Raw genomic sequence first — 23,024 nt, forward strand, 5'->3', positions numbered from 1 at the left:
TTGTGGTTCCAAAATAACAAAGTAGTCCTGGGCTATGCCAGTGCCCGCAGGGCTCCATGTGTGCCCACAGCGGTGTGTAGGAGACCCGAAGTGAAGGCTGGGGATGCTCTCTCTCACTCCACGAGAACTTTACACTCTAACCTTGAGCTCAGGAACCCATCGTTCAATTAAAAAGGCAACAGCTTCTGCTCACCTTTTTCTTCTTTCAGTTAAAACTTTTCTGCTTTCAATAGAAAAATGCTAGAAAAATCACTGTCCCCTGGGCCTGTGACTAAGATCTTTGAAGGCACAGCACAGACTTCTCAAAAAAAAAAAAAAAAAAAAAATGCCTACACAAACAAATACTTCCACCAGGCACATTATTGACATTCTGATTCATGGATTACATCCAAACTTCAAAGGGACTTTTAACTAGAATTTACCTATTGAAGATGAAATTCTATTCTCTCCATTACAATCGCAGATGAGACCTTAGAACAAGGCCCAAAGACGACATTGCATTGATGTAAAAACAGCTGATATGCTATGGGAATAGAGGTATGGAGTAAGCAGAATATATTTTGCTATCAGAATCCATAGCTAAAGGTCAAGCTATTATCCTGGTAACAGTTCCATTAGGAGTAATGATGTGAAAAGTGGCATTGCATTAATGCACTGGGCTTCCTACTATGTTAATAGTGGGTCATTAAGAATCATAGTAGGATAATTTGCATTCATCCTCAGAATGCAATGGGTTCTAAAAAGAAATTTCCCTCCTTCCTATTTTAATGCATCAAGGAGACAGGAGGGCTAATTTGAAATGAGCCCAAATAATCTGAGCAAGTGGAATGAGACCAACGATTAAACTAAATAAAAGAGTTTAAGCATCTACTTTGCTTAATATAATTTGAGGTCCCAAGGCACAGGGAGGATGTTAAGTCACCAGGGAAATGACAAATGCTTGAGTAGATTTGTACATGAATAATGACTTTCCCAGATGCTTGCATTCATTTGAACCATGCCCTTTAATTGTTTATAAATAATGAATAAGCTTGTGGTGGCTGAGCAGATCCTACCCTGGGAATGCAGCTTTTAATATAATTGTCAGTGAGCTTGGTGCTAGGGAGCGTGTCTGACACACCAAACAGAGAAGACTGGCCTTGTTCCCCCAAACCAAGTTCAAGGGACTTCTTATGTATATTTTTCTGAACTGGAACAACAGAGTAGAGTGTGGCCTTTTAAAGACATCACTGTGTTATGCAGACACCTGAGGGAGTGCGAGATTGGTAGAGATTCAATCTCTCTGGGGTTTGTTTAAGAATCCTAGCCAGCAATGACAACATGCTTTCAGCTATAATGACTCAGCTATAACTCCAGCAGCCAAGTGGGAACTAAAGTTTGCATGGAGATCTGAAAAGTGGGTCTTCATTAGACACCAAATGCCCTAAGCCTTTGAGGGGCTAGACCCAACGGCCTATGTAGTAGGATCCCGACTGGGGACCACTTGTAGCGAAGGGTCTTCAGAAGCAGAGTGAATCTTAGGCATTGATGTTAAAGACACTATATCCTTCTGAAATCTTCCTCTGTTCTCTTAAGGCTATTATTTTAGCATCCCACATGCTAAGCAGTTTATATAGTCATTTAATCTTCACAATAACCAGTAGGGTGGGTATCATGATCTTAATTACAGATGACAAGATCCAAGTATGGGCAAGTGAAACAACTGATTTGAGATTGCACAGCCAGAAAGGACTGTTTTCCATAGAAATAATTAGGTTTTTAATCTTTGATTTTTGTAGGTGAGTATACAGGTAGTATAAGAGAAAAATGGTCAAATCCTAAACAGAAATAATGCAATGACTAAGTAATTATTTCCATGCTGAAGATGAGTGTTGATGTTATTTTCAACCTCACAAAACAGAAGTGTGGTGACATCTAGGGAGAGAACACTGGCAGATCTCCTGTTCCTGTGGCCCACAATCCCCAGACCAAGGAGGCCAGTCAAGTTAATGAGGACAAGCCACACATGGGTACTGGACCCTGAGGGGACAGATGTAAGGAGTTTTGAACTCTGAAACGTGATGATGTGCTGCAGATGTCCAGTGAAGCAACAGTCCAACACTCTAGCAGAGGGTGAGAGCTGGACCTACTTCTTCTACCTTCCCCTCAGAATAGTGGGCAGTGATAATGAAAACATGGCATGCAGAGCTGAAAAGTCATGGTGTGAAGAGTCCTGTTGTATCAGATGTAAAACCAGAGCTGGGGGCTGGGGGTGGGGGAGATAGGAGGAAGAACCCAGCTGATAGAGAAAAGAAGGAAGGAGTTGTGCAGAGAGAAGCAAAGTCATGGAGTTGCAGGGAATACAAGATACAGAATGCAAGCACGCAGACCAGTCCTAGGGCAGCCCTTGTCCTTCCCATGTTTATACACAGACTCACAAAGACAGCTTGTCCCCAAGGGTACCTGAGCAATACCCACTTCTGGAAACCAAAATGCCTCCATGAAGAGTGTTTCATATAGGTTGGGGGAAAGCCCAAGTCTTCATGTACCATCAATTACATCAGAGCACACACTCTACTGCCACCGGACCTCTGGATGCCCTAACTCTTTCCTATCACTGGCCTCCATGCATCACGAACCTTAGAAGCACATCATGAGACACACAGTCACAAAAGATCTTCTGAGATGTGATTGCTTCAGCATACAGTTTCTCTCACCCGTTTCTGTGGCTTGTTAGGGCCAGTTAAAGTGGATGATGTTGTCTGACCCTGTACACAAACAGGGTGATGCTTTTTATCTTGACTCTTGACACCATGTGGCCTTATTATAAAAATCACATGCGCTCATTCAGGAAATAATTATCCAGTACCCATAATGTTCCAGGATAGACTAGGTGCTAATGAATAAATGGCCTCTTGTTCTCAAAGAGTCTGCAGTGGAGTGGAAGATGAAGGCAAATAAGAGGTCAAGAACAGCAGAGGGCTGGGCATGGTGGTGCGTGCCTAAGAGTTAGGCAGAGGGATTGCCAGTTCAAAGCCAGGCTGAACTACCCAGTGAACAACACAGCAGAGACCAAACCAATACAACAGACACCTACACAGGATCAGAGAGAAGCGGGGCATCTTACCATGCTTGGGCTGGAGGGCAAGCAGCTGGGAAAGCTTTTGTATAAAGTGATGGCTAAGCTGAACCTTAGGGAAAAGTAGATACTAAAGAAAGACAAAAGCAGTCAATGCAGAGATGATAACTGATCAAGTGACAGTTGAGTGCTCAGCCCTAAATGGGACGTGTCTAGCCCACCCTGCAAGGCCCACAGAACACCACAGAAAAGGTAGAAAGCATATAAAAGTGCCATGAAATGCTATCTTTTGGACATGACATGACCATTCCACTCAGGAGCCCACTGCAGCTTGGGTTACCTGTATAAGACCTAGCCAGTGAACATTCCATCACGATGGGAAAAGGCTCATGAGGTCTCATCACCAGAGGAGCTATTATCAGTTGATGACTGCTGGAATAGATGACCCCACACCCATGAGCACACAGGCAGCGTGCAGGGTAGGGTCGGGGTGGGATGAAGGTGGGAGAGGGGATCTGGGTTGGCTATGATCAAGATACATTGTATACATGTATGAAACTGTCAAAAAATAAAACCAGTGTTCGGAAGAGTTAGGAAGGAAGGATGGATGAATGGGTATTTCAGACACTGGGAAGGTTATGCAGAGGTGAAGGCACACCATGAGGCTATCCCAGGTGGCTGCAGTCTCTATGGGGGAGCTCAGGTTTCATGCTGATGAGGGAGAAGGAAATGAGGTCCTGGGAGCATGAGATAGAACCCAAGCCTTTGCATGAAGCTGTGAAGACAGTATGAGAGGCCAGTAACACAGGGAAGGAAGCACAGGCAAGCTCCCGCTAGCCTTTGCAGGCAGGAGACTCTTCTCTTGTAAATTATAAATGCCAGCTTTTATCTTAGAGAGGTCTGGGGTAGGAGGGGATACTGAAATTATCGAGGAGTAGAAGCATTGCTGCTGGTATTCCTAGCTCCAGACAAAAAGGAGAGAAAGGGAGAGAAGAGTCACTTTGAAGAGAACTTCTGCGGTCAGTGTCACAGAGAGAGGGGAGAGGAGAAGCAGCCCACTACACACAAGTTCTTCTTAAACAACGAAGCATGCAGGAAACAATCTGGCTGGAGCCAGACGCAAGAAATCAGAGTTAGACTCCCACCAACTTAAGACAAGGATAGTAAGGAGGTTTGTTTAAGACGCTGAAGGAAGGACTTCATTCATCAAGAAAACAGCAAGGCCTGACTGGAGAAAAGGCTCAGTCTGTAAGGGAGCTTGCTGCCAAGCTGATAACCTGAGTTAGATTCCATATGGTGGAGTAGAACCCCTGACTTCTGTAAGATGTCCTCTAACTGCACACATGCACTGGTTCATGTACACACACACACACACACACACACACACACACACACACACAGAGAGAGAGAGATAGAGATAGAGAGAGAGAGAGAGAGAGAGAGCAATTGTGAATAAAATATAACTTAGAGAAATTAAAAAGATGAAGTAGTTGAAATAAAAAAAAAACAAACAAACAAACAAAACCAAAAAACAGAATGGGGCCAGCAAGATGGATCAGCCCGTTAAAGGACTTGCTGTTCAAGCCTGATGACCTGGGTTTGATCTCTTGAACAAAAGAGAAGAATTAACTTCACAAATTGTCCTCTGACTGACTCTCTCTGTTTCTGTCTCTCTCATAAATAAAGAAATACAAGCTTAAAAAAATCAAAGATCGGTTAATTAAAAACTTAATTATTACTGAGACGGGGGCAGAGCAGACAAACGCTCAGATTGTAATGCAGCAATGAAGAGACAGAAAACAGACAAATGAAGATTCAGGAAAGAATGAAAAGGTCCAACAAACACAGATGATTCAGAGGGAGGGAGATGAGAGAACAAAAGAAGGAAAAATAAACTAAAACATCCAGATCTGATGACTCATAAACTCTGGGTCTCAAGAAGCATACCTACTAAGCAGATTTTACACACCTATACCTGGAGTAAAGAAACGAAACAACACTGACAGCAGAGTCGTTTTGGAAGCAACTAGAATGGACAGAGGCCAAAAAATGCCACAGGCTGAGAGCAGCCTCACAGCAACTGATCTTAGAAGATACTGGAATATCTCTGGTCACTCTAAGAAAAGCCATCTAAAAGAAAGAGCTCACTGGAACACTGTTTGATGGGGATGATGAAATAAAGAGATTCTCAGAACAAAGGAGAAAAGTTCATGTAGATTCCTGTGCAAAGAGATACTCATGTATCCCACGATGGTCTTAAAGCCACCGTGTGATCAAGGATGACCACAAACGTACTCTCCGCCTCTACCTCCTTAAGTGCTGAGGTCCCAGGCATGTACCATTACATGCAGTTTTGTCTGGCACTGGAGATCAACCCCAGGGTTTGTGCATGCTAGGCAAGCACTGTACCAATCGAGAGACATGTGAACACACACACACACACACACACACACACACACACACACACACACACACACACTTAAAAAAATCTCTAAATGTTTGCTGGGGGAAAAAATAAGAGAATATATTAGATTGTATGAGCAGAGGTGATTTTTCAAAAATGGGCATTAGGAAACACAAAGCCTAAAGGGAAAGAAACCCGGCGGTCAGATCCCAAATCTGCTATGACAAAAGGTAGCATGTGCCGTGCTTTCCCAAGTGGAGAGATGAGTGGCAGTGTTTGCATCACATGTGACTTCCAGAAGAACTCAGAGAAGACAGCGAGAGAATGATGACCTGACAGAAACAGGAAAACACTGACATTCACCCAAGAGCAGAAGCAATAAGGGAAGTGGACGGCTAGCTGACTCATTAGTAATCAGGGCCTCAAGTGTCAGCTGAACTTCAGATGACAGGTGGAAATGAAGTCTGGCGACACCGGATATCGGTAAAGAAGAGGGCCAGCAGGATTTCTTACACACTGCTCGTGAGACCACTTGGTAACGCCCAATGAGGCTGACAACCATGTTCCCTGTTAGCATTCTACTACCCAGTGTATCCCTGAGGAAAACTCAGCTATAAACTCCAGGAGACAAAAGCTGACCATCGACACTGCAGGGGAGGGGAGGGGACTCACTCACTGTCTCAAATAAAGGCCACAGAAAGGAAAGGCTTTACTGTGCTGTGGCTGGAAGTTGAAATCAACAATTTAGAATAACACTGTTAAAAATAACATATATTTTTAAAAACAGGACTTTTGAAGTAAAATCTAGTGGTGAAAGTCCAGTATGAATCTGTTTACATCAGTTTGTTAAGTATATAAAACAACAGTAATGCCATGTGTGGATACACTGTTACATAGTAAAATTAAAACCAGAAATGGGAAAGATACTCATGAACCTCAAGTTACTTTGAGACAGTAAAGAATGAGAATGGAAGATACAGGAGCATTCTGCTTCTTAAAATGTAAAGAGAGAGAGAGAGAGGCAGGCGGATCTCTGTGAGTTCGAGGCCAACCTGGTCTACAGAGTGAGATCCAGGACAGGCATCAAAGCTACATAGAGAAACCCTGTCTCAAAACAAAACAAAACAAACAAAAAACAAAACAACAACAAAAAGTAAAGAGAGGCTCTACAGTAACTATAACATCAGTTCCAAATCTGGGAGGAAAGGCAGAGAGAAACACAAACGTCCACAAATGTCTTCCCTATGTTTAAGATGAAGACTATTAGTTTACTTCTTAGTCTCAATACTATGCTAATGGGGACAAGTGTTATACTTCAGTCTACGAGACAATCAAAATTTCTCCTAGGATTTGCCATAGAAAAGTTAATCTTGACCAACCCTCAGTCACACACGGTATAGACATGGGTCAGGAGAGAGCACGGAAAACTATCTTAAGAGGGAGCTGGGAGAAGGCTCAGCATTTCTCTATCGGGAACACCAGGAGCTACAGTGTCTACCTTACCCCTCAGAGCTCCGGCTTTCTCAGATAAGCCACCCCCCAGTTCCTGTGCCAGAGGGTCCCCCCAGCAACAATGTCTCTTGTTCATGTAGACTGCAAACTCAACAAGGGTGTCTCTCATTCCCTGTTGTCCCACAAGAGACAAACATGGATGTACTGCTCAAGAAAGAATATGTATGGAAAACTTCTGGCTCTGGTGTATTACTTATCCCGAAAGAACTAAGTGGGGGGGTTCTTTTATCAATTTTCACGTTTCTATTTGTATGTGTGTTTTGTGTATGTGCTCATGTGTGTGCAGGTGCATGAGCTTGTGTGCATACACACAGAGGCCAGTGGGGGACAGCAGGTACCCTGTTCCATTGCTCCCAGGCTTACCCCTTATTTAAAGCTGGGGCTAGGCTGGTGGCCAGCACACTCCAGCCATTCACTTGTCTCTGCCCCTACAGTGCTAGGGTTATAGGCACACGTAGCCCGCTCCAGCCATTCACTTGACTCTGCCCCCTACGGTGCTAGGGTTATAGGCACATGTAGCCATGCTCAGCCTTTTATGCAGGTGCTGGTATCAAACTCAAGTCCTTATGCTTGAGCAGTTAGTGCTCTTACCTGATAAGCCACTAAGCCACCTCCCAGGCCCAAAGGAGGACTTCTTCACTAAATGCCATAGGTCTCCAATCATACAGTGTCCAGAAGCTCATTTCAGGTTTGATTAGGTAGCAATGATTTAGTATACTTCACACACTAACATATCCTAAAATTAAGCACTGTAAGCAATCATTAATTTAATGATATAAGAATGTTCTCTGTATTATATAACTGAGATTGATGGAGGAACCAGCCATGTAGTCTACTGTACAAGGCCAGCAGGCAAGTATGGTAAAAGCTGGTCCCAGTGACCACCTACCACTCACAGCTGACTGCTACTGTATGGGACTATTAAGTTGGTGGCCATTATGAAAAGGGCCTTAGACACGTATAACATTGATTCCCAGCCATATTTAGTTAATTCTATAGGTTTACTACTGAGAACTGGATCAAAATTTCTGAACCATAGAATTACTGACTTGGAGACTTTAAAGACCAGTCAACACACACTCTTTCATAGAAAAGGTAATGTTTCCAAAGTTTAAATGGTGCCCAGGAACAAACCTGCATGCTTACAATGCTCCTTCCACTGCCCTCAACCTGGTGGGAAATGTGAGGTTTAGACAATCTTGTTTAATCACAGTGATTCTCAAAGCCCTGAGACCACAGACCTGGAGGAAAACAGCCATATCCTCTGCCTGCCCTTCCTCTCTTTACTACAGTTGCATCTCTGTCTGGAAGGGCGGGCTGAGAAGTGCCTATAATGAGATCTCAAATTAAAGAAAGCTAATTTAAATTTATATCCAGTTAAGAAAGCCCACAGCAGAGCTCATTTATAACACAATGATTGGGAAATATGATTAACACTTTCCGTTGGCAAACTGTGATACAGCATACCGTTGTTTAACGCATCTGGTACAGTTCAAGGGAATAATATCTGCAAAATGTTAATACCTAGAATAATAACAAGCTTTGATGCATGTGTAATTTACTGTTTAATTCATTTTTTCCTTCAGCAAAGAAAAATGTTTCAAAATGACAGATTTATGGAACCTTCCTTGAAAAGTACCTTGGAAATCTTGAGTATAACTCATTTATTTTATAGACCAGGAAGTCACATATCAAGCAAAACAAAAACTTAAAGACTGAGAATCATCAAAAAGGCAGGCAAGCGGCAGAAAATGGAATGCATCCTACCATCTCTTTTTGCCCAAGCACTGCGCCATGGAACTCGCCTATGCTTGTCTGCTCTTGAGACAAATGTCTGAATGAGAATGTAATGAGTTTTTCTCACTTTTTAAAGCTAGGGCTTCCGGGTAGACGAACTTATGAAGTCAGTCCATGGGTTAGAGTTCACATCATAGCTAGTAAGTCTGCAGTTTGACTCTGTGAGAAAAACGGATCACCAGCTGGTCCTCACAGCCATGCAAATGCAAATGTGGGCTGGAGGGATGCACTTAAAGAGTACTTGCTGCTCTTGCAGGGGACCTAGGTTAGTTTCTCACCACCTGTCCCTAAGTCCAGTTCTAGTGCATCCAGTGACCTCTTCTGACCTCCACTGGCTTGAGGCACACATGTAGTGTACATATATACATGCCACTAACATACACATTCATTCTCATTCTCTCTCTCTCTCTCTCTCTCTCTCTCTCTCTCTCGTAACTGCAGATGTGACTAGGCCAGAAGAATAAAACACTGGAAAGGTTCAGCCCCCAGGACAGATGAGTGTGCTCACATCATGTCTGTGCCACATCGCTGCACGGGGGATGTTAGAGCAAAGACAGTGCATCTCATTGGAGGGAATTTTTTTTTCTTTTTTTCACTTTTTTCTAATTGAGATTGGCTTTAGGAAAATTTTGGGTTCATATTTTGAGTCTTACAATCAAGTTCCCACACTTTTTTGTTTGATACCCTGTCTTTGAGGCACTGATTTGCTATGATGAGGAGTGCTAAGGGAAACACGTGGCTGCATGTGTATAATGATACATACGAAGTCCTGAGACAGAAAAGACAGGAAATAACCAAGTAAGCCTGACTATGGACACCATTATTGGCTTCACTCAAACTCAAACCCTATAGTAAAGTTACTGTATATCACCTTTTCTAGATGATCATTTGCAAATGAGAAGAACAGACTCTCTTTTGCTTATGATAGAGCTTGTTCTTGGCTCTCACAGAGTAACACATTTTCAGAGCCCTTGTTGGATACAAGTTTGGTTTTATATTTGGATTTCCTTGATGCTTTTATCAATAAGATTTATACATACTTGATCAAGATACATCATGTGATCTTTTGTGTTATTTCTTTTACTCTTCACACTTACATTCCACCTTTTAGAATTTCAGCTGCCCTTTCCAGTTGGGTATGGGAAACTATATTGCCATCTATACTCAATGTCTATGTATCTAATGTGGAGTTGTGTTTGACTGTGTATGTGTGTCTAGGGTTCATGTGAAAGGACATCCTTCTTAATCACTTCTTCACCTTTATTGTTGTCTTGAGACAGGGAGCTCGCTGAACCTGGAGCTCGCTGTTGGACTCAACTGGCTAGGCATTGAGACCCTGGGATTCATTGGTCTCTGGAATTCACTCCTCACAGTGCTGGGGTCACAGACACACCACTACCCTGAGCTTTTATATGGGTACAGCAGACCCAAATTCAGGTCCTCAATCTCACAGAACAAAGACTATCAGCTGAGCCATCTCTCCAGCCTGTGTGTAAAAACAACCCTTCTGAGGGAAGATAAACTGAGTGCTTGGTTCTTTCCTTCCTTTCTGGGTTTACTGGGCATTTGTTATATGAGTGTCACAGTTTCATGTATCAAAAAATTTAAAAAGTAATACAAAAGCATTCTCTGCCAACAGGAACTTCGAGTCTTTATTAGGAAGACCACATGCTCAAACATCAAAAGGATGACCACAGATCCTCATTTATCTGTTTTCCCAATGAAATTACAACAGCACAGATTTGATTCCTGAACTGTTCCAATTTAGGCCATCTTCCACACACGCCATTAAGACTTACAGCTACAGCACATAAAGGCTCCAGTACTACTGGGATTTAGAGCAGGCTGCAAACAGCACAAGTGGACGTCTTGAGAGAGTCTCACGGTTGACATGATGATACCTGGGCCTGACCAGGAAAAATGACTCGATCTGTCCAGAAAGAATTGAAAGAGAGAACCTTAGAGAGACTATAAAATCCAGAGTAAAAACCCAGGAGTGTGCAGTATCTGAAGGATGGTGTCCAAGCTTAGGTGGCCCTCCCAGTAGGAGGCACTGGGAAACACAGTTACAAGGAGAGAGAAATGGAGTGAGACTGGACTGGACTTGATTTAGTCTGGAAATGAAAGCTGAGTATGGAAAACAACATCACAGAATTTGGTTTTACAAGTACGACTTGACTGTTAGTATGCAGTATAAAAGAGAAAAAGAACAAGGGTAGATGCTGAGATTTGGGGGGGAGCTTTGGAGAACAAAGTGATGTACAGATAGAGGGGGTCAGCAAAACTGAAAAATAAAAATGAATACGAGACAGTGGACAAAAAGATTGAGCAGACTCGGGTCAGGAAGCAGGATGAGTTGCAAATGGACAGAGGCACTAAACGTGACTAAGTTTTCAGCCCTGAAGGGTAGAGCACGTCAGTGCTGCTGCTAAAAACAGCGTGGCTGAAGCAGGTGTTAGGAAGGACAGCTATGTCAGAGGTTAAAGCAGGCCCTAAACACTGTGATTAAGTCACAGTGTCCCGTGTGGCTTGTGCTGGGCTGTCAGCTGGCTCATTTGCTTCTAGCTATGGCCACAGGTCTAACTGGGATGTGGTCCTATTTAGTTGTACCCAACTCAGCTAATTCAACATGGTACATTAGGCTACAGAAGGACAGGGGAGGGAGGCACTGAAATATCAGACTGGCTCCCATCAAAGGAACAGGGTAGGTAAGAAGCCGTTAAGTCTGAGGATGAAAAGGGTTCTGAGAACTACTGTGAGCTGACCATTGAGAGGGGCCAAAAGCTAAGGCAGAACAGCGTGCAAGCATGCAGGATGATCCAGCAAACACAGCCTGGAAGTCGTGTTTGCAGAGAACTGTAGGTAGGGAGCAGTGGTGAGAAGCCCAGAGTCCTTACAGAAGGCCGCGGTCTTTTCTTCTATCAGGGCTTTTAGCAAAACGGATACAGCCATGCTTCCTCTTATAGAGAGGTAGGTGTGTTTTAGGGGCAGCCCTCAAGTCAATGACAGACTTTGGTTCCATTTTAAATGACTATGGATTTTAAAAAGGTTTTCTTATTCAAAGCTTACATACAACTGTAGTTTTTCTGTGGATTTACCATCAGTCTGTAATACTAGAAAGACAACAAATGTTCCATGATCATTTGTATATACACTTTTAGGGCAGAAATACTAGCAAATACCAGTTTTTCTGAGTCTCATATTTTTGATGCATATATTGTACGACCCAGTCAACACTGGCTTATGAAACTGAACTTAAAATGTTACTGACATCTGTTTTTTAGGTCCCAGATAAAGCTACAAGGAATGTGACTGACCAATTCAGGACTTACTATACAATTCTGCCAGGAACATCTCAGCTACACAGACAATTCAGCAAGCAGCAAAGAAAGGTGGCTGGCTGTGTGGGAATGTCTACTGCTGATTGTTTGGGACCACAGTTAACCCATGTGGGAGGTACTCTATGCAGATAAGAGAAGAGTCCTTCTTCAAGACACTGCTCTCACCTATGGGGAAACTTTTATGATAAATATACAAACTGGCAATGTTAACAAGAGCAATGGTGCCCACCATGCTATGCAACTCAGCCATGCCTCAGTGGCCCTGTTTATTTGATGGAAACTTCTCTTGGCAGAAGGTGGTCTCTGTGAACCTAACAGTAGTGTTAAAATGCAGGCTTGGTGAGAATTCAGCAACTGGGAATTACAATAGAGATTTTGGAAATTAACTGTGGGAGACAAGCCCCCACACTTATTTACCCCAGGAACTCTTAAGGATTGAGGGATAAGAGACTTACTTAGAAATAGAGGGGAGAGAAACAGAAACGCAGGATAGACTCGGGTGGGTCTAGATCCTTATCCACCGGCCCAGAACTTTATTCCTAAAGTCTATTTATAAAAATACCAAGGGGTGAAGCAAAAGACCTCCCCCTTGCTAGTTACAGTCACCTGGTACCCAGGCCCATGGTCCAATCAACCTCTTATGCAGACCTGCTGGTTACAGCAACTAGGAAACCAACTAGTGGGCTCCAACAATTAACCAAAAATTGTTTCTAGCCATGTAAGAAAGGCTGAAGAAAAATCAAGAAGAGATACCAACTTGTTAAGTTTGTCCACATCTCCAATGGCTCCTTACACAGGGAACAGGTGGAGCAATAGTTAAGGAAGAGGAGAGTGCCCTTTGAGCTTACAGAAGACCAGTTATAGAGCAGGACACACACTGAGACTCACTGTAGCCCCAGTCTCCAGGATCCTGATTCACTAGGGATGAGATGGCACCTCTGTAACTTTAAGAAGGACCACTCAAGGAAAACTTTTGTAGGTAAACTATGTCTGAGTTCATTCCATTGGTCTTATGTTTCTGAAGTTAAAATAATTTACAGTAAACTGGTTGCTGAGGACTCAAGGTTCAATAACTAGAATCAGCGTTAACTAGTTCTGGAGGCAAAAGGCTTTCATTGCATGTTATTGATAAGCTTTATTAAACAATTCCATAGCTAACTTCACCCATTCCCTTTGCATTTGACAGGTTGCTCATCATTCAAGGTCTATTTTAGAGACACCTATTTGGTGAGTCTTCTACTAAGGCTCGCATCCTTTGTGCTTCTTTCCCTTTAGACAATGGGCATGTGGCATTTATTTTATTTTGGCTTGGAATATGGGTCTATGCTATTGGATACTGTTGACATGCCTGTAGCTCTACCAAATGGAATGTTCCCTATGGTCAGGGGCTAGGATTTTACTCATCTTTATGTGGCCCGCTCCTGGCTCACGGTACTGGGTACTAAAACTAAAGGCTTGTGTTTTAAAGAAATTCTCATGTATGCTGACGATGTCATAAGGTTTATGAAAAGCTGTTCTTCTCAACTTCTACAGAGTGTGAACAGCAACAGAAACCACTACTCTGCTTGGTGAAGAAGTCAGGAGAACAAGTGCTTCACAAGTAATCAAGGGAGCTTGGTCAAGAGACTGCCAAGGATGGAGAACGTGATGTTAAGACCAGGAAGACTACTACTGACATGTGTTTGCCGATTCCTACATCCGGATCTGGAAATGCTTTTCCTTCTTCTTGGTGAAATGAGGGAAGTAGATATTGTAGAGTTGTTCAGTCTACTCCTGGAGAGTCACTTCAAGTGTGCTGAAATCAGGACCTTTGTGTAACACAAGATTAAATAAAAAATCTCTTTAAGCCAGGTGGTGGTACATAGATAGTTCCAGGCCAGTCAGGGCTATACCATGAAACCTTGTCTCAAACAAAACAAAACAAAACAATGAAAAAGAGAATCCTTAAGTTCAAAGAAGGAAGAAGAAGGACTTGAAATAATGCTATGTTATCATTTACTCCAGATGAGAAAAAGAATAGTCTTTTTGTTGTTGTTGTTTATTTGTTTGTTTTTCGAGACAGGGTTTCTCTGTGTAGCTTTGTGCCTTTCCTGGAACTCACTCTGTAGACCAGGTTGGCCTTGAACTCACAGAGATCCACCTGCCTCTGCCTCCCGAGTGCTGGGATTAAAGGCATGCGCCACTACCGCCCGGCAGCAAAGGAATAGTCTCGAACAGCTAGGGACACTAAGTTTCTCGGGTGAGCTGATGTGTGCTGCCGTGGTCATTTTCTCAAAATCAAGATTTGAGGACTATCTCCCATTTACTGAATTAATCTCTGAGGGTGGAGCCCCAGGACCTAGATTTTGAACCAACACCCTAGATGACGTTGATGTATATGGAAATATAAGAACCACTCTGAAAGGAACTGAAAATTGAGGGCTGCCCATATAGGACTGTTGGGATTCAGTAGGCCCCATTTGTCACCGAGCCTCCATAAAAGGTAGGAAAATATAAACAAAAATTAGGTGAGGGCTGCATATGAAGCTTCCGGGTGGAACAGTTGCCTAGCATTCGTGATGCCATGAAGCCCTAGGCTTAAACCCCAATAATGACCCACCAAAATAAAATGCAACAAAACATCTCAATGATCCAAGCTTTCTACATGTAATACTGTGACTGCTATATAGTTATGTCCTGTTTTAAGCAGATTTGTATATCAAAATACCAACAGGTAAATTAGTAGTCGATCACTCATCTTCCAAAAGGATTCCTGAAGCAAAGCATTCATTAACTGGCTCTTGTTGCCTAACATTTAACCAAGAATTTAATTTACATACAACTTGGGGAGATAAGCTTTATGCAGTATTTGCTTTCAAGCTTTTGTTAAATTCAGTTCTATGCACCAGACAATATTAGAAGTGTTTCTTTCACTAGAGAAGGAATCAACCTTCTATTTTCTTCCCTAGCCTCATAGGATTAGTTCTCAATATCGTCAAGAAAAGGCCTACACTTGAATCTAGGAAATAAATGGAAACAGAGCTATTGTCTAACTGGAAATTCACTTTGAATATGCTTTGCATCAATGGTACCTGACTGGTTCTCTTAGACCACCAGTAGAGCCACCTTCCCAGCAAATTTTACAAAGATCCAAAATGCTCAATTTTAAGAGAGAAATGTAAGGGTGGGATACTTTATTTTCAAACATTTCTCCATGAAGAACACATGCTAGAAAATGACTTTGGAGTCAGAGAGGACACTCTGATGTGGAAGTTCAATAAATTTACTTAAATGTCTTATAGCCTCTGTCCTCTGTACAAAGAGAAGTAAGATCATCACCATAGGAATATGCAAATTAAAGCCAATGTTTCAGGGAGTTCTGAGAACACAGGAAAGTTACCATCAAAAAATAAGAATAAGCCAGAAACAAACTCCATGTCCATATTATTTCAAATCTTTTGAGGTCAAATAATAAATAATAAACTTTAAAAATAGTATGTTTAGCTAGAGAAATATGACAAAGAGTTAAGATATTTGTATCCCACCTATACTCCAAATAGCTTTTCTTTTCTTTTTTTTTTTTAAAAATCAATTCACCATAAAATGAATTATTTGCAGTAACTGTGGAAAATTGAGATCCTATCAAATAATAGATATGGACTGCAAGTGTCTCGAGTCATGGGATGAAGTAGGAGCTTTTGATGGACATTCCTGTAAGTCACGTGACAGAGCGACATAAAAGATACTGGGCATTCAACTTTGAATTATTTGGAATACCAAATCTATAAGCTGTCTCTCCCACAGTTCTGGGTCCTTGAGGCTCCCTAGACAGCCCAGTGCTGACCTCTCAGGAGAATGGCCGGGTTGTTCAGGGGTGGAGTGATGGGTACCAACCATCTCTTCCATTTGACATACATAAGTGGTATCAGTTGAATGCAAGGAGATTCAAAACTCCAGCCCAGTTACATAGCAAAAACTTTCTTACCTGATTACTAAAAAGCCAAATTAAGAATCAGAACTAGGGTTCTAAAAATTGCTTTGTTGTAATTGTTTTTAAAGAGCATCCAGACAGTTAACGTCACATATAGGTAACTTTTAAGTCAAACTGCATGGTCTGCTGATCATACCACAGAAACAACTAATAGCAGGTCAATGACAGCCTTAGCAGGGACAGAGTGCTGTGAGGCCAGCGAATGGAGTAGAAACCTCCACTCTAGGTTTTGGGTACAAAACCAATTATGAATCCCATCTAAGCTACTCAGTTTTACTCAGCACTGCCCCTAAGTCTCTAGTTCATGAGATAAGTTGTTTCCTGCTGCTCAAAATATTAAGATGAAGTTTTTATTTCTTTATTTGTTTTGTTTATCATTCTGGGGATCAAACCCAGGGCTTCACAAATGCTAAACAAGTGCTCTACGCTCCCAGCCCTCAGGTGAATTTTTCCTAATTAAGGGTCCTTTCATTAGCAATACCCTAGTTCATACTTATCCATTAATTTTTAATAGATTATCATTAAGTCGAAGTCCCTATTAACCCATAAAATTATGTGAAAAGTACCATGTCTACAAAGAGGCTTATGTTTTCCTTTTGAGATACTGTCATGGGGAGAATTATCACACAAAAAGCTTTGTTAATCATCCCCTAGGAACCTTATTTCCCTGATGCATTTTATTTTTAAATGAACGACGGTCAAAGCTAGTTTATTTAAGAAAATAAATATCACCTTGTATAATCCCTCTCATAATCTGGACTTCTCTTAGGAAGGTTGCGTAATACCAACAGTGAAACCAGAAAGATACACAATAAAAAACAAAACTATAGACCAATTTCACTGACAAATACAGGTGACAAAAATCTCACTAGAATGCCTGCAGATTGGAGCCAGACAGAAAGGCCAGAGGTTAAGAGCACACCTACTCTTACCAGCTCCATCTGAAACTCCAGTTCCAGGGGACCTGACGCCCTCTCCTGAGTTTCACAAGCACTGCACACATGTGATGCACATATATAGACAGAGGCAAAACACTCGTAAACATATAATAAAATAAATAAATCTAACTTTAAAAAACACTTATGTGGTAGTTCCAATGTAATTGGCCCCCATAAGCTCAGGGAGTGGTACTATTAGGAGGTGTGGCTTTGTTGGAGTAGGTATGGCCTTGCTGGAGGAAGTGTGTCACTGTGGGGATGGGCTTTGAGGTCTCATATATGCTCAAGACATGCTCAGTGTCTCAATTCACCTCCTGTTGCCTGTGGGATCAAAATGCAGAAGGACTCTCAGCTCTTTCTCCAGCATCATGTCTGCCTGTGTGCTGCCATGTCCAGCCATGATGATAATGAACTACTAAACCTCTGGAACTGTCTCCGTTAAATGTTGTCCTTTGTAAGAGTTGCTATGGTCATGGTGTTTCTCCACAGCAACAGAAACCCTAAGACAAATTGCAAACTGAATCTAAGAACACATTAAAAAAGATCATCCATCATGATTAAGTTGGCTTCATCCCAGAGATGCAAGAGTTGCTCAGCATATGTAAACCAATACATGTAATCCCCACGACATCTCTGTTCCTACTTACAGGCATTTTACAGAATGTCATCATTTCACAACTGCTGTTTTAACCAATCTAATCACTTTTGCTACTTTTACATGTAAGAGTCTATAAAATTATCCACGTATCTCTTCCTAGTTTGTACAATTTTTCAAAATAACATATAGCTGGTTCACTATCTTATAAGGGATAGAGTCAGAATGCATACTAAATGTACACAAAATTCTTTCTCAAATATGAGGCAGACAATGACAGCAGCAATCCAAAGAACCTCGGGATTGGTATGTAGGAAGAAATCATTCTACTGCTTCTCCAGATAACTCAGATTTAAAAGACTTGAGTTCGGAGAATGTTTCTCTCTACCGATAGTAAGAAAAACTAGAAATAGCTATTATTCTATAGGATTTTCAATACCACCTACTTTCAAATCATTTATAATATGTATACTAAGACCATATAGAGAGAAACATGGCAAAGAAAGATGTATGGGGGGGGGAGGCTTAAGAGATTTATATTAAAATTTACAATCCATTTTGCTTTCTACTTTATAATTTTCACTGGCAATTTATTAGATAACTTGATTAGACATTTACAAGTATACTTTGATGTCTCTGATTCCAAATTGGTTATGAGAAGACAGAATACTTAGCACTAAACCTATTAGGTTAATAAAATAAGGCATAAGTCAAGATGAAAAACAAAAACCTGTGTCTACTCACTCACTCAGCGTGTATTTACAGTGTGTAGAGGAAGGAAATGTTTCCCTATATCCCATTAAAATTCAACGACTGAGGCTATAAAATCAACTGATAACAGGCAGGTAGGTTAAGAGGACAAGCATACACAGAAAGAAGAGTGAATACCCCACCCAATGGGGCCTAGAAGCTTCTACCCATTCTTCTTAGGAGAGAGAAAACGATTTGGGGGCGAGTCCAATAGACTTAAAGAACAGTGCTAGCTTGTCACTGTTTGGGTGTGAGGTCACTCTCTAGTCCTCTTCTATGACCTGACATAAAATTATGAAGGAGTTACATGGACATAATGATAATGGACTCCTTGTGGGGGTGCCTGTCTTAAGGCACTTGACGGAGTTCCCACAAAGCTCTTGCTGGTGGGTGCTGCCTGCCAAGTGCCCCTAGTTGAAGCCACCAGAGAATCAACACATTTGGCAGTGGTATAGTCTGACTTCCTGCGAGTAACACAGGCAATGCGAACATTCAAGACAAAGCTTGTTTTCAAGGTGCTCGTAAGAAATCAGAAAGGATAAACAAACGAGATGTCTTACAAAGCCCGTAGATGCCACCATCAAAGTTGAATAAAGACTACAGGAGGCCGCAGGGTAATCTCTGAAGAGGGAAGCCTTTCAGTTTTCTGGACTTACGATTTTTGTCAGCAAGAATTATTTTTTTAATTAGAGAAAGAAATAAAATTGGTCTATAATTAGTTATGTGTTTTGTCACAGCAACAGAATAAAACCAGAACAGAGTTTTAATAAAAGTAGTATATGGGAATTTTGAGTTATTTGATTAAAATAATTTGCTTATTTTGTAGTAGGAGTAGGGGTCTTGTTGCCATATTTATTGATAGCTAAATGTAGAGCTTGGAAAAAATTAAGGCATATCTTCTTTTTTTTTATTATTATTAAGAAAGTTTCTATTCACTTTACATATCAACCACAGATTTTGCCCCCTCTTTTCCTCTCCCCACCCCCCAATCTTCCCCCCAAACCCACCCCACATCCCCACATTTCCCAAGTCAAGGTCTCCCATGGGGAGTCAGCAGAGCCTGGCATACTCAGCTGAGGCAGGTCCAAGGCCCTCCCCCCTGCACCAAGGTTGTGCAAGGTGCCACACCATAAGCACTGGGCTCCAAAAAGCCTGCTCTTGTACCAGGGTTGGATCCCGATCCCCCTGCCTGGGGGCCTCCCCAAACAGTTCAAGCTAAACAACTGTCTCCCATGTCCAGAGGAAGGCATACCTTCTTTAAGGATCTGTAGTGTATTTTAAACTTTTGTCTGATGTCTAGTCTATTACTCGGTAACAGATTTTTAAAGTCTTGTCTGATGTATCAGTCTACTTGTAATGATGTATTTCATTACCATCTATTATTAATCTAGCTCTCCTAATGTCACTAAGATGAAATGTGGTCATTTATAGTTCCCCAATTTCAAAATGCCTCTATAATGTTAATATGCTGTCCTGGAAAAAGAAAGAAAGAAAGAAAGAAAGAAAGAAAGAAAGAAAGAAAGAAAGAAAGAAAGAAAGAAAGAAAGAAAGAAAGAAAGAAAGAAAATCAAACCAATTCCTATGTGTATTTTGGAAATGCATCAGCAGCCTTGACCCTCATGTTTGAGAGGCCCAGTCTGTGGAGATGGAAACAGCCCCTTCTCTACTTCAGTGATCCTAGTTATATCATTGACTGGTTTTCAAATTCCATAATCTTGTTTTTAGTGTCACTGCAGGCTGAATCATCCTTTTCATAAATGGCAGGGACTGTGATCCTCTGTGGCGCTTTTTATTTAATAGAACTCAACTGTCATCCTAAGTGAAAAAAATTTTGATGGACTATGAGAAATTCCTGTTAATGTCCTTCTGGCCACGAACACAGGGTGTCCAGTACTTGCTAGCTCCATTTAAAAATTGAATTATTTTGTAAAGTTAATTGTGAATTTCCAAGTATCCTTTAAGCATTATTGAATTCATTTACTCATTCTGCAGGGTAACGGCCAGCAAAGGAGGCGGGGCAGCTCTGAGTCAGTCTCCCTGACAATCACAACAAAGTAGAACAGAGTCGGTGAAGAACACTCAGATGTTTGAGTTTAAGTGAAGCCCCAATTTAAGGTTTCATTTTCATGGTAGTGTTTACTGAGACTTGGAGTATATTTTTTTAATAATAACATTTACATCCTTCTCTTCCTAAAGTTATAATCATCAGAGTCCTGAATACAGATACTGAACAGTGAAGAACTAGGTGTAAGATATGGAAATGGCCAGGGATGAAGACATACGTATCCATATACTTCCCTGCTGTGAGATGTCCTGTATGCTGTAAATATATGTTGCTATGATTGATTGATAAATAAAACGCTGATTGGCCAGTAGCCAGGCAGGAAGTATAGGCGGGACTAGCAGAGAGGAGAATTGGGGGAACAAGAAGGCTGAGTGAGACAGATGCTGCCAGCTGCCATGAAAAGCGAGATATAAGGTACCGGTAAGCCATGAGCCACGTGGCAACTTATAGACTAATAGATATGGGTTAATTTGAGATACAGAAACTAGATAACAAGAAGCCTGAGCCATTAGGCCAAACAGTTTAAATAATATAAGAGTCTGTGTGTTTATTTTATAAGTGGGCTGAGGGACTGCCGGGGCTTGGCAGGAGCTGGAGAGAAACTCTTCAGCTACACTTCCCAAAGCATGGTGGAACACAGACACACATTCAAAGGAGGTAAAGGAAGAATGTAGGAAACAAAAGGAACTAAGTTGGTTAGGAATGTGTGGGAGGGAGTTAAGTGGCTTCATGCATACATATTTAAAATATTTTCAGATGTAATGTCTTGATAACACAGTTTCTGAACTTTTCAAGAAATGTACTCCTTTATTTATTTACACTTAAAAATTTAAGTTTGCCGGGCGGTGGTGGCGCATGCCTTTAATCCCAGCACTCGGGAGGCAGAGCCAGGCGGATCTCTGTGAGTTCGAGGCCAGCCTGGGCTACCAAGTGAGTTCCAGGAAAGGCGCAAAACTACACAGAGAAACCCTGCCTCGAAAAACCGGAAAAAAAAAAAATTTAAGTTTAAAATTTGCCAAAATCATATTTTAATGAAGTTCTTAGAAATTACTAGAAAAAGTACTTTCACTTCTCAAGTCTTTTTGGTTCTGCAGCAGATAAAATTGGCTCTGAGTTCAGCAATTACTATTATCTTGAGTAGTATTCTAGTAGTATCTGGGGTGGGGACTTACAGACAAGAGTCATACCCAAGGGTAAGTTGCTAACAACAAATTAAATTAACCTCTAGTTAGCTCAGCATCATTTTGCCTATACCTTAATGGCATAGAGGCAAAACTCACCAATAACCCATAAAATGAAATGGCACAGACCCACCTTTGATTGCACCCACGATGTTCTGGTCTAGTCCTTTTCGGTTGTCATTGAGTCCTCTTTTCCTCTTCCCATTGGGTAAGGAGTTAGCCAAAGTCTTGTCATCAAAAAATGCACACACCAGTTTTCTAAACAGAAGGCTTCCTGAGCGAGTGTAGTTTGACAATATAGAGTCCAGCTGAGACTTAGGCATAAACACATCGAAGCCTTCAGCAAGTTGCACTTCTGGCTACCAAGAGAACAGAAATGTTTCATTAAAAGCAAGATTGTGAAACCTGTAACCTTGGGCGTAAGTGCGGCAAAAATACCAGTGGCTACTGAAATGTCCATATCCAGTAAATTACACAGTCCCAGTTATGTGTGCTAGAATTTACAATTTATAAAATCAATGACCACTTATAATTTGCAAAATGGGATGCTGTAATTCCAATAGAAGTCTTATCCAAGTACATCGAACACACGCTTCTATTCACACAAACATTTCAGAGAAGGCTGGATAATACACAGTAATACAATTCTATAGCTAAGGAGACGTGAATCACCTACACCCCAAAGCCTCATTTTGTAAATGAAGAAACCAAGGAGAGTCTACCAAAAATGACTTCAAAATAATTTAAATGCCAAATAATTTCCTTCACTTAAGGTTACAAATACAGGACTACGCCCACAGGTCCCCTACTCCTTCTATTAGCTATAAATTTCATTTTACCACAATGTATCACTTTACATAAAGTGATAATGCAAAATAAAAATGGCAGCTGGTCCCACAGTTTCAATCTACTCCCCACACTAACTTGTGGGAGCAATGTCCCAGCACACCCTGGAACACCACTGCACCGGCTTCCTTGCTTGTCAGGAACTTCCTAAAGTCCTTTAGAGAACATTCTGGATGTCTTCAACCTGCCTTTTCACCTTGCACTTCTGCTCAGGGCACTTCCTTCCCAGAGCTTTTAACTCCTTCCTGCCCACAGATGTAGCCACGCACTGTTATTGTTTGCTCTTTAACATAAGCACATTGGTATTTATTTATGCTTTGTATGTCTGGTGTCTACATAGTACGCACTTAGTAAACTTAAAATTTCATTAGCCATAATCTAAATTATTTTAATATTTATATTAATAATGTTTATGTTGTTTCAATGTTTGTATTATTATATTTATGTTATTTCAATATGAAAACTGCATTTGGTAGATTTAATCAGAATGAAAGGAATGCCCTACTTACACAAGCTGTATATATAATCACAGCTCACCCCTTAATGTTATATTGGCAACTCTGTAAA

General features: G+C 41.3%; 1 protein-coding gene across 1 annotated transcript in view; it reads right to left on the reverse strand.

The window, feature by feature from the left end:
* Window positions 1-23,024, reverse strand: part of Bend7 (BEN domain containing 7) — an 84,615-nt gene that overhangs the window by 16,762 nt on the left and 44,829 nt on the right. Inside the window, exon 6 of the mRNA XM_059263569.1 lies at window positions 21,745-21,970. Within this exon, the coding sequence (XP_059119552.1) occupies window positions 21,745-21,970 (226 nt within the window). The remainder of the gene's footprint in view (window positions 1-21,744; window positions 21,971-23,024) is intronic.

This window comes from Peromyscus eremicus, chromosome 5 (assembly GCF_949786415.1).
Source record: "Peromyscus eremicus chromosome 5, PerEre_H2_v1, whole genome shotgun sequence".
In the NCBI taxonomy this organism is placed as follows: domain Eukaryota; kingdom Metazoa; phylum Chordata; class Mammalia; order Rodentia; family Cricetidae; genus Peromyscus; species Peromyscus eremicus.